Source organism: Lissotriton helveticus, chromosome 3_1, assembly GCF_964261635.1.
Source record: "Lissotriton helveticus chromosome 3_1, aLisHel1.1, whole genome shotgun sequence".
Taxonomy (NCBI): Eukaryota; Metazoa; Chordata; class Amphibia; order Caudata; family Salamandridae; genus Lissotriton; species Lissotriton helveticus.
Genome location: NC_136061.1, coordinates 1,037,369,927 through 1,037,382,799, shown reverse-complemented (window position 1 = coordinate 1,037,382,799; position 12,873 = coordinate 1,037,369,927). Strand labels below are relative to the sequence as shown.

The following is a 12,873-nucleotide window of genomic DNA, read 5'->3' as shown; positions in this document are numbered from 1 at the left end:
GGATTGCAGGTTCATCAGTACTGGTTCGACACCGACAATACCACCAGCATGTTTTACGTAAACCAGCAAGGAGGGACAAGATCGGCAACTTTGTCACGAGAGGCTCAGGAATTGTGGGAATGGGTCACACTCCACAAAATAACCCTCAAAGCAGAGCATGCCAGGGGCCTCCACAATACCCTGGCGGACACGCTCAGCAGGTCCCAATTGGACTGCCACGAGTGGGAGCTGGAGCAAGATCAAGTGAACAAAGTGTTCCGAACCTGGGGCAAGCCGGCACTGGATCTATTTGCTACGAAAGACAACAAAAAATGCCGATATTACGCCTGCAGATACCCTCAACAGGGACCAAGGGGGAATGCCCTGTCCATGCTATGGTCAGGGATTTGTGCTTACGCTTTTCCCGAATACCTCTAATCCCGAAAGTAATACGCAAAATGAAGTAGGAGGGTTGCAGTCTCATCCTGATTGCACCCCAGTGGCCATGGCAGTACTGGTTCCAAGAACTTCTGTTGCTATCTCAGGAACAGCTGATCCGTCTTCTTCCATCACCCACGATGTTGTCGAGGGACAAAGGTCAGGTGGTTCACCCGGACCCTCAGTCTCTACATTTACACGCATGGCTCCTGATTTCTTAGAATTCAAGGACCTTAACATCCCACAGGACTGTTGTGAGATCTTGACACAATCTCGAGCTCAGAACACAATTAAGACTTATCGTCTAAAATGGAAGCGTTTTTGCTGTTGGTGCGAGGCTTATAATATTCACCCGGTTGAAGCTCCTGTGTAACAGATCCTCCCTTATTTGCTATATCTGGTGAGGTCTGGACTTACCTTTTCATCAGTCAAGGTCCCTCTAGCCGCACTTTCCAGATTCAGAAAAGGTGCTAAACTTCCATCTTTATGTTCATCCTCATTGATCAAACAATTCATGAAAGGGCTCTACCGAGCGTTTCTTCCGGTACGGCCTCCCTCGCCGGAGTGGGAACTTAACACTGTCCTAACACAGCTAATGAAACACCCATTCGAGCCGATCCACAAGGCTGAACTACGATTTATCACGTGGAAAGTCTCCTTACTTTTGGCTCTAACTTCTGCTAGAAGGGTGAGTGAAATTCAAGCCTTCACTATAAAGGAACCATTTCTACATTTCACTCAGCATTACGTAACCCTCCAGACTAATCCTACATTCATACACAAAGTACAGTCACAGTTTCATCTCAATGAGCCGGTAAGATTAAGAACTTTCTTTCTGTATCCGTCTACACCAGCGGAAAGAGCCTTACATTCTATCGATATTAAGAGGTTTAAAATTCTACCTACAAAAAACAAAGGGCATTAGAAAATCCGACCAATTGTTTGTGGCTTACGGCCAAGCTACTCTTGGAACTGCTGTCACAAAGGCCACAATTGCCAGATGGCTGGCATCTACAATACATTTCTGCCATGACCAGGCTAACAAGCCGTTGCTAAGGAAAGCCAATGCCCACTCTACAAGAACTGTGGCAGCGTCTACAGCGTTGTTTGCTGGAGTGACTCTAGAAAATACCTGTTGTGCTGCGACATGGAAGAATGTCCACACGTTCACAAGACATTACTGCCTTCAATCTGCACATCAAGAGGATGCAGCGGTTGGACAGGCAGTCCTACGCCATCTTTTTCATTAAGGTCAGATTCAGGTACCTTATCTGTCTTTTAAATGCTATCTATGGCGGTCATTATTCATGATACAGACAATGTATGCATTTTTGGAATGTTTTATTTTATGTATATAATATGTTCATGATAAGTTACATATGCATATAGTGATATTTGTATGCATGTTCCATTTTTTCATGTATGTGACATGCTTTTAAGTTTTTAAAGATTGGTTTATTTTACCTTTTATTAGCAAGTTATGGATGCAATTTGGGAGTTTATGAACACTTGTCCCCCACCATCCGCAACCGACTGTATACTTGGTATACTGCTTGCTACTCTGATTCAGGCATGGAATCTATGAAGCATACCCCAATACTAGATAAGTAAACAAGTTACTTACCTGTAACTACAGTTATCCAGTATTGGTATATTTCATAGATTCACATGCACCCACCCTCCTCCCTGGAGAGTCAGTTCTCTATGTTTTGGGATAATTACTTCCCACTTGTGCCAAGGAAAATCTGAGAAGAACTGGCTCTGCTGAGAGTGTTCTAGAGGGTGCTGATTGGTTGGGACCAATCTTTTGGTTCTTTTAGCATAAGGAGGTAGATAGGCTGCTAAGTTCTAGGCCTCAGGCCTTTTCCTTGGGGCCTACTACTACTACTACTACTTTTATTGACCTTTGGCACTACTTTGTATTTACCGTGGGACTCTCGCCTTGGCGACGGGGACTGATACAGGCATGTGAATCTATGAAAGATATCAATACTGGATAACTATAGTTACAGGTAAGTAACTTGTTTTCTTATTCCTGACATTTCAGTCCACTAAAATTCTCCTTTCCACTCTTTTGACCTTTTTCACTTTCATTGTTCTTACCTTCTGCAAATCCTTTTCCCATATGAGCATCTACAGTCTTTCTATTAGTACTCCACTTGTCTTCTTTTCCTTTTACCTCCTGCAAAACACACTCCCGCTTACAGTGGTATCTCTTCACTGGCTAGCTTTTCATTCTCAGGCTGTTTTATATTTCTTTATATCGCCTTTAAATGTGTTTGTGGTCTAGCTTCTCCTTACCCATTTTTACCTATTTCTGTCTACTGCTACAGTCACAGTTTTAAGTCTACCTTTTAGCTCCAAGCTGTTTCTCTCCTTGCGCTCAGCCTCAGAGGGTTTGATGTAATCATCCCCTCTTGCTTCCAAGTGATCATGTGGCGTGTGACACTCATGCTTGCCATTGAATAGATTTTTTCATTGTGGCCATTGGGGTTTTCTCTTCACCCCAAATATGCATGTGTCTGTTATCCCCATCATACAAATGGCTATTGATTAGCTTGGGGCTGGACATTTCACAACATGACATTGGGGCACTTAGCGGCTTTGAAGGTATGAAGTCACATCCTCTTCGGAGAATGATTGGGCATGTCACCAGACTACAAAAGTGGGAGAAGGCGTGGCTAGCAGAGGTTGGAGAGGTTGAAGGAGAAGAGACCAAATAGGAGAGGATAGGCTGAGTGGTGTAGAGATGGGTGCCTGGATAAGGGGCCTGCAACGGCAGATTGGGCAAGTCGAGTTGGTGGATTTCACTAGATGAGTTTAAAGGGGAGGAGGATTTTTCAGGAAGGATGGGGTGGATGGAAGATGAGTATGTTAAGAGGGGAATGCTGACTCTGCATTACAGCAGGCTAGACGGAGGGGGCACAGACTGAGAATAGGCAAGAATACAATTGAGCAGGGGTTTGAGGGAGAGAAAGGTTGAACAGAGCATGCCAAGTGGGCTATACTAGATGTAAAGCTGAAATGAGATTGTGTGAGAGAGCAGACTGAGTGCGAATGTCAAGCTAAGAAGGCAGACTGGACTCGAGGTGGGCGGACTCAGAGCACACCGGACACTGAGGGAATGAGACTAGCTCAGAGGGCGGGACTAAAACCGTGAGCATGGAGATGGCAGTGCTGCGTGAGAGCCTTGGCAATTCATTGAGGAAAGAAAATAAAGTCAGTCTGTGCAGGTTCTTTGCCTTTTTTCATTTAGTTTCAAATGTTTTGCACCCTTGCTGTTGCGTGATGTAAAAACAGTCAGGTTCTTAATTTGAATTGAGATGTATTTGTGAAAAGAACTTAATTCACGAGTGTGCAGTGGTCCATGTCTTTTATTTGCAATAAATAAAAACATTTTTAGGAAAATAATTCACATTTTCAAAATAAATGTGCTGATGACACACCGTTAAATATTGTGTTCCATTTTGAGACGTTTCTGAAGAGTCTTGTTGTGTACTAGTTACAGCCATTCCAATCTGTTTTTCAGTTCCACCTTACGAGCTAACAGAAGAGGAAAAGCAGCAGATTTTGCACACAGAAGAGTTTTTAAGCTTCTTTGATCATTCCACCAGAATTGTTGAGCGAGCTCTGTCTGAACAAATCAACATCTTCTTTGACTACAGTGGCAAAGATTTAGAAGAAAAGGAGGGGTAAGGTTACCAGGTCGATACCAAATTGTATTATTTTCTGAATGTTTGGCTCTGCAAAATGCATCACACGTTTTTTATCTTGTTTTGTAGAGAGATTCAAGCAGGAGCAAGACTATCTCTCAACAGACAGTTTTTTGATGAACGGTGGTCGAAACATCGGGTCGTTAGTTGCCTCGATTGGTCGTCTCAGGTAAAAAGAATTCCACTAGCTATTCATAAATCTACACTCTACAGACCACTGTTACACCTGCAGCGAGAGTCCTCACAGGAAGTTCACGCGACAGGGAGCAGACCAATTAGGCAGCACAATTGGGTACAACGCATGAGCTGCTTTCATATGAGCTTGGCATTTCAATATCTTTACAAAGGCACAGAATCGCTTTTCTCTGAACATAATGCATCTGCATGCAAGCTGGGTAGACGTAATGGCAGGCTTGATTGGCACACCTGCCAATTTTTAAAACCTATTTCTTAACATGTTGGAGCGTTTGTGCTATGTTCTGAACTCATCAGTGATTTTACTACGATGTCCATAAACCTGAGGATGGCCTTAAATCTTCGACTCTGTAGAAACTAATCACACGGTTTCCTTGATGTGGGACCAGTCACTGTATTTTGCCAAGATAATTGAACCTGGAACATTTGCCTGTGACTCTTTACCTGTGTGTGTGTATATAGTGTTCTCCATTTCGCCTTTTTCACTGTCCTTGTTCTTTGACTGAATTACTGCAAATATACCTTTATATATATATATATATATATATAAAATATATATATTAATAATAAATATATTATATATTTATATATATATATAAATAAATATATATAAATAATAAATAAAAATAATAATAAAAAAATAATATATATATATATATATATATAACAAATATACAAATATAATAAAAAAAGGAGAAGTGTGGCTCACTGGTTAGAGGAGGCAGACCTGAAAGCAGAGGTCAGCCCGGGACCAGGGTTCAATTCCCGGTTCGGCGGGGTCTTGAGTCCTAAAAAGGTCCATGGACTCGACAATTCTCGCTCCGGTGCCTACTCGATTCACAGGTTCACACTCTGCGACTCTGGGCAATAGCTTGCTTAATCTCCACAACGGCCCCTCGCGGCGGGATGCCTGGCTTTCACCTTGCGGATACCCTGCTGGGGTTATCTCACAGGGGAATACCAGGATGGGTTCCCTAAGCAAGCGCTTAGAAACCGCTTGGTGATTTGCGCTATATAAATTCCTGTACATTTACATTTACATACCTCCATCATTTTGCATGCATTGTAATAATGTCTGATAAAAAAACAATATCTCAAAAGGTATCAATAGGGGAGTCAGTTATACCAGCATGTAAAATACATTACGAGGAAGGAAAAAACAGGAGACTCACGTAAAGTTTTTCAAACGTACACATGACATCATATATTAAGAAAGAAAGGTTTAGAGACAGTACAGTTGTATCAGCACTGTAAGCGTAAATTGCATAGGCAGCCCAACTTAGGACTTGGTGCACAAATGTGCTCGTGACACATATAAGTGGCAACGCAAGTGGCAAAGTGAAAACAGCGGAAAGGCGCGTAGTGACAACAAGTGAACTAATATATACAAGTGACTGTGTGGTTCAGCACGAAATGATTGACAGTGGTTGTGTAGGAATAGATGGAAGCGATTTAGATAGAACCACACAGAGTAAAGGCGCCTTCAATTGCGCTGAGGGGTCGACGATGTTTCGATCCTATGAACTCAGGATCATCTTCAGGACGGGGCTGTTGTCTTTAGAAGTTCTGTACAGGGGAGAAGGGTCAGGGTGTGGACTGGGAAGCTGATTGTAATAATGTCTAGCATTCATATGTTTTCTTTGTTCTATTCCATATCCAACTTACAAAAATATTTACCGAATGAAAGCTGTGCCCTTAGTTTTAAATGTTTGAAGCAAATGGAGACAGACCCCATCCAGCCTTGCTGTTCCTGAGCCTCACCTCTTTATTACTTCTTGAAGTCTCCCCCACTAGGTTCCTGTTTTAGGTCCGGCATTAACCAATACCTTTTGATTGCAATAAAGCTATATGTATGATATATTCTTAGAGGCTTTCAGTCGGCCTACTTCATCCATGGCCTAGTTCATCCATTGGTCTGCTATTGTGCCATTCACATTTTTGTTCTGCCCACTCTTGCATACAACAAAGTGCTGTGAACCAGTCCACTTCAGCCATTGGTTAACTTAACAGTGAGTGATTGTTTTCTGTTCTTTCGCAAGGAACACATCCGCACACAAAGTAGTTTCCTTCGGAGCCAGGGACTACTTTGGCAATGTGTGCTTTTTGAGACTAAAAATATATATGCTGCTTTTAGCAATGTTTTTTTCATATTAGCATGGGCATGCTGCTCCCCAAACAAGAACATTCAACAAAAATTATGGAAAAACTAGTGACAAAGTCAAACTGCAGGCAGCCAACACCGATCTTTTGGATTTACTCATGCTTGTTTCTGCTTCATGTTGATGGCTGGAACCTGTATCACAACCCGTTTTAACTCATTCAGTAAAGAAGTCTTGGCTTTCTTGGTGTTTATGGGGTTTTTCCTTGATATAATTTTCCCAACTATCTTGGGACATAATTATGCCATAAAAGCTTGGTGTCATTTACAACACAATGGGTGATTTTTTTGTCCTCTGCCTTAAAGATTTGTATCCAGTTGCTTCGTTGTTTTTACCCAAAGGTTGAAATCCTTTTCCTCAAGAACCATCTATTATGGATGAGAGATTCCTTCGAATTTGTTCCCATGGAGACTGTAGACTTTCTCTTTGAAACGCGAGAAGTTGTAGGTACTTGCGATTTGGCACCATGCTGATCCTGGAGATGGCAAGGATTTTGCAACACAAGCAACTGCAAGAACATCCCCTATGTCCTAAGTGACCGAAGAGGCCGTCATGAGATCTGTTGTGATAGGGAGATCATTAACCCAAATAAAGAAAAGGTATTCAACATCCTGAGATTGTCAAGGCTTGATTTAAGTCCATTTCAATTAAGTTCTATAATAGTTGGACAAAATTCGTGAAAAATAGGTTTTTTTAAAATATAAAAACACTTTTTATAATTTTGGTTCTGCACATGAAAATAGGTCATACGTTCAATTACAGCAAGATTGATCATACTGTGCCCAATATACTTGATACACAACTTTAGGTTATTGATTCAACAACTTTAGGCATCAGGCAATACCTGTTAATCATAGCCTCCCCTGTAGCAATGCGGGTCAGCCAGAGTCTGAGGTGACAGTTGGGGATAACAACAAGATACTAAGGCAGCAGTGCATACCAATTCTGGGGCAGTGATGGAGTGAATATACCCTGTTCTGACACGTTTCATATATGTTTTAAGGACTAGAAATAGGTAATCAAATGTGTGCAATCTGTAATGAATAATAGCAGAGAGCTTTTCAATGGCAAATACGTTCCAAACATTAACCCACCACAGCTGTGGTGGTTTGGGGGAGGGGGTTGGTTGCGAGGAATATCCTGGCTGCAACTAGTAAGTGTGATATGAGTTTTCTTATGGGGTAGTGAGTTGGGAACAAACTGTTTTCCCCGGAGTCCCCAAGGAGTACCACCAGTGATTCTTATGGCAATATAATGCTCGTTATGTGCTTAATATATGATAAGGTTCCTTTCATTATGTCTGAACTCTGTCTGCACCCCTGGGCATTCCCATCACATATGGGAAAAAGATGCATAGTATGTAGGATGGTGGGGAATACGTACCACCAGGTTAACAGCTTTTCTTTGTAATGGACGCAGATTGATGTCTTTGCAGCTTTCTACCGTAGCCTCATCTTAGATCGTTATTCCCATGTCTTGTTCTCAAATGTGAACTTATTATTGTTTGGGTTTTAACGAGGGTCGTTTGAAGCCATGTTATGCCTTTACAAACTTGTTTGTCCGTGAAAAGTTTCTAGGGCTGCGGGGAGGGAGTGGGGGGTTCCATTCCAGCTAATAGGGACACTTTTTGGCACCAGATCGAGGTCTACTATGCCCCGCAGTAGGGATGCAGGAGGGGTGGGACAGTGTATCATAGTGGAGAACGGCCTCATGTTGTATGTAGGTTAGCATTGAAATCCCTGCCTAAAATTGTGTGCCAGTTTGGGCATGGAATTGATGTAGAATTGTTCCTTCCATTCAATGCATAAAGGGAAAGAAGTTTGACAGTTAAAGTCCTGAACATTCCCTGCAACCCTATGTATCTGCTTTCCGTGTCTTCGCTTTTGGACACTAGATCTAAGTCTAATAATCGCCACCCTTCTTGTTTTAGTCGTTTATGTGGCATTACATTGAAATGGCAACGAAAAAGAACCTCAAGTGTCATACATCTCTGTTCAGCTAGTGGGACTGTTGTAACACGGTGATAGCAACATCTTTCGCCTGTAGCTACTGTAACAACGCATGCCTTTTGATTGGAGAATTAAGGCCTTGCATATTCAATGAGAGTATTGTTAGCTGGGACATGCCTCACTCAGATGGCATCCCACCCCCTCCCCTACCGAAGATGAAGCTAGGCTGGGTTGAATCAGGCATGCCTCATTCAGATGGTGTTCCATCTCCTCCTCTACCGAAGGTGAGGCTAGGCTGGGTTGAATCAAGAAGGGCATGAGCGAGGGATTTGTCCAGTGGACCCACACCAGATTTGGCTCAGTGGTTCTAGGTCCGATCTGTGTATTGCATAGGAAAACTAAGTGCAGAAAAATGAATGTAACCAGACTGACATAGCAGTAATATGAACAAAAACTTAGACCTAAAATAAACAAAGAATACATCGAACTTGCAGGGACACCAGCTCACTAAAAAGAAGTAATTAGTTATTAGGAGCAGTGTGGGGCTAGCTCTAGAGATAAGGTCAGTGCTACAAAAACTAGCCAATGTGCTGATCCTCACCTGGGGGGGGTATGGGGCCTACAAGTCGGGGTGACTGGTGTCGTGTAGTGAATGTGATCTGCCATGTCCTCTGGTCAGTCTTGCTCTGCAGAGGCAGGCTGCTCTTCCCTGTCTTGTAATCATTTCAGACATCTGCGCTCTTTGACTGTTTTATTTGAAATAGGGGTACTTCAAGCTTCCCGGACATTCTCGGACTGCACAACTCGGATGCCGACTAGTTAGCAGGATCGTCTCTGTGAGACTCCGGATTCCTTTGGCTTCCTGTAGTTCTTTCACTGCATGTGGCGAATCATTGTAAGTAAAGAGAAAGCGGAACAGGGTCCCCCAGTGATATGGGATGCTCTCTTGCCGTAAGCACGCTGTGACATCTTTGAAGTCCCTACAGCATGCAGAGAATAAGAGGGAACATCTTGAAATATGGTTAATGTGTCGCATTTGAACGGCAATTGTTCTTGCTTGTGAGCTGCAGCCATGATGGCTTCCTTTTCTTGGAAGAAATGTACTCTGGTAAGGAAATCTGGGGCAGCTTTTATTACTGTTGGAGTGCAGAGAAGACTTTAAAACTTTATTAATCATTTTCATAATGATTACAGGCAGTACATGGTTACTCACTGTGATTGTACAGGTTGAAAAGACACAAGAAAGAAAAAACAATTGCTTACATTGCAAGCTGAGTCCAACATATAGCACAAATAAGTCTCAGGGAAGCATAGGCATCATGTATTTGTAAAGGGCAGAGAATACTTGATGCGTGTGGTCCAAATGCATGGTCTCCAAGTTTGTATCTTACAGGATCTGTTTAAAGAGTGCTCGCACATAGGTCTCGAGTTCTTTGTTGGTGATCTTGGACGAGATGCCCCTCATACTGTTATTATATCTCTGGGATTAATTTTCAGTGTCATCTATCTTATCTGTGAGATCCCATTAATGTGTTTCATTGAAGGGCAACATACATGCCATTCCTTTTTTGCTCATTGGAGGTGATGGAAAGATTATTTTTGACTTGTCTAGACGGGTTTCGGTTCATTGGGTGTGGTGATCCAGGTTTATGGTTGCTTTTCTGATGTCTTGTTTCCATGCAGATAACTCTTTTCTGAATTATTGTTGGAGGACCTGCATATCCCCTGTCGTGGCTGCGGCCTACAACATGGGATCAATGTTAACCATCTGAGCATTGGATGGGGTGGGGTTGAGGCCTTCAGTGAAGTCAGTTTTCTCCTCATTGTGAGTGTATTTAATGGATCAATGTGATTTTGGGTGCTTAAGCCTTTGACCAATGGGCATTAATGCACCCCAGGCTAGTGAGCTGTGTTTCAGTGTTGCCCAGGTGGCCATTGAATTGGAGAGGAAGCCCAGGGCACAGGTGGCCGCGTTCTGAAAAGGCCAAGCGCCGGGGAAGTTGTCTGGCATGAAAGCTTTGGTCATGGCTTTTGGTTGGGAACAATCAAAATAAGCATTCATCTTTGATGGGAGCGAAGTGGCAGTGGTGGATAGGGCCCAAGTAGAGTAGGTGCCAAAATGTGTGAAAAGCACAGCTGTGTGCTCCTGCTGTATATTGAATTGAGGAGTTACTTGGGCTCCCCACAGTGGTTTGATAGTGGCTGCCATCCTAGTGGGGACCATCGAGACAAGCAAACGCGATTGAAAGAGCCCCAAAGTGCCCACCTCTGCCCCTCGCTGCCAGTGAGCTTTGACCCAGATGTCCTTCTTATCAGATGTGCAAAGGGGTGGGGTGTGCCCTGTTTCTGGCGTCCAGTTGCAGCTGACACACAGACGCTTGTTGTTCCAGCTCTTCGGCCTTCCCAGCACCCCTATAATATCCTCAATATGGTCAGGCTTGATAAGGGGTATTGGATTGTCCCATGTAGCCATCCCGTTGTCCTGGGACTCTCACCAACCCCCAGTGCTTGAAGTAGAAAAATAGAAGTTCAGGTACTCTGTACTAGAGTACCTGTTTGTTTCTGAGAAGTGCCGGTACTCTCCAATTAAAAGTATTACATTTCTCTTGAGAAGTGCCGGTACTCTCCCTTTCAAAATAAATACGTTCCGGTGCTCAGTACCGGCCCATTTAAAGCACTGCCCCAACCTCTGGGCCCATGTTCCGCCACATGCACTCCTACGGTGTGGGGTGTGAATGACTCCAGTCAATAATCTTTTCCTTCTCCGTGGCTTCGGGGGCTGGACCCTCACGCGGGAGCAGTGCACTATTGTAGTTTGCACTCTGCTCCTCCACCCGATACAGCACGGATGCGATGCTGGCAGTCATTTAGAGGAGGAGTGCTCGTCGTGGTCCGTCGCGGTCCGTCGCAAGTGTACACACTCAGTATGGTTGTTGGGTGCTCTGGATAACTTCCTCCCATGCTCAGAACATTCATAAAGGCAGTATTGTGGTCATGGGGTTCCCACCCTGGGAGACCCGGACTATTTGAGTCATGTGAGCAACGTCGAGACATGTGCTGGTGGGTTCACACCCTGACCGTGCCCTATGTTCCATATAGGCTCTGCGCCTGCGCACACGAGCAGCTTGCTGCTTACTGGGCCCAGACATACTCTGGGAGCATGCTTGTCGCTCCCAGGACCAAAGAACATCACAACAGGGAAGCGTGAAAACTTTCCTTTTTGTGGCAAACAGCGCACCAGGAGGTCCATTAAATCCATTAAATGAGAAAGGGACTTCTTTGATTTAAGAGCAGAGTGTTTCAATAACTTATAAAGTTGCTCCATCTGTAACCGGAGAGTACTTTTAAAAGTATTTTTTAGTCAAAGAGGAATTCGCACACGGAGACAGTCCAACCGTTAACAGACAAGGCATCCACTAAATGAACTGCCCAGACTACACCTCACTGCTAATAATAATTGTTGGAAAACAAGGCAGCATCTGTGAGGTCTGCACAAATAACATGACTACATTTGTCCTTCACTGGGAACCAAACACCCAATTGTAGTGCTTGACTCTCAGAGGGTAGCGTTGCAGAGCAGTCTGAGGCTTACTCAAGGGAGGTGGTGTGGGCTAGTAATCACCATTTGCAGGTGCGCAAAAATAACACTCAATAATTGACTGTCCAGTCTGTACTTTGCTTTATAAAAGTAAGGGTACATTTATTAAACCCACAAACTACTCAATACCATGCACTAATTGACAAATATACATAAGCTGTTGGAATTACTTTGTGACATTGCATAACGTCTCCACCTCGCTCGCCGGAGGGTGGTGTCTAGTACCACCACTCCCATGTATTTCACATCATCTTGCCCCCAATGCAGTTAGTTGAACATAACCTGGAGCGAGGGCCCTGCGCACTGGCTCCATCCCAGTGGCGACCCACCCCACAATCTCAACAAGCATTTAAAATAGGTAACCCTGCCTTGGTGACACACAACCCTGACTGAGCATTTCCTACTGACCATGAAGTACACACCTCTACATCTTAAGTGCTAGCAGTCTGGGTTCTTAACCTAAGCGCAGCAGCAAGGATACATGTTTAAGCATCACTTTAGACGGATAGTACTCCTCAAATCACAGGATTACGCATATACAGCCAGACACCCTAGCAGGAATGTCAGGCAACATAACCCCACTTTGCTTATGACATCACCTTACACAGGCACTTCACATTACGCATGTGTCCTTTAGTCCCTCTAAAAGAAATAACATTAGTAAATGCACTATGGGTGCAATTACACCTCTTCGGAGGGAGGGGGGTGGTATTGCGCGATGGCGCGCCCCCCTTCGCTCTCGGTTCGGTGGGGGCCAGGGTGGGCTCCTGGCACCCCATGGGGCAGTCTTCATAGGGAGTGCGACGGCGCTCCCTGCCTTATCTCCGCCGCAACGGTGCCCA

The 12,873-nt window shown here is 43.9% G+C and overlaps 1 protein-coding gene across 4 annotated transcripts in view; it reads left to right on the top strand.

Annotated features, from left to right (window-relative positions):
* The window catches only part of DYNC1I2 (dynein cytoplasmic 1 intermediate chain 2), a 459,267-nt gene that overhangs the window by 333,755 nt on the left and 112,639 nt on the right, over positions 1-12,873 (top strand). For all 4 annotated transcript variants that reach the window (XM_078681574.1, XM_078681573.1, XM_078681572.1 and 1 more), the window contains 2 exons: positions 3,947-4,109; positions 4,200-4,299. In XM_078681574.1, coding sequence (XP_078537700.1) covers positions 3,947-4,109; positions 4,200-4,299 — 263 coding nt within the window. The remainder of the gene's footprint in view (positions 1-3,946; positions 4,110-4,199; positions 4,300-12,873) is intronic.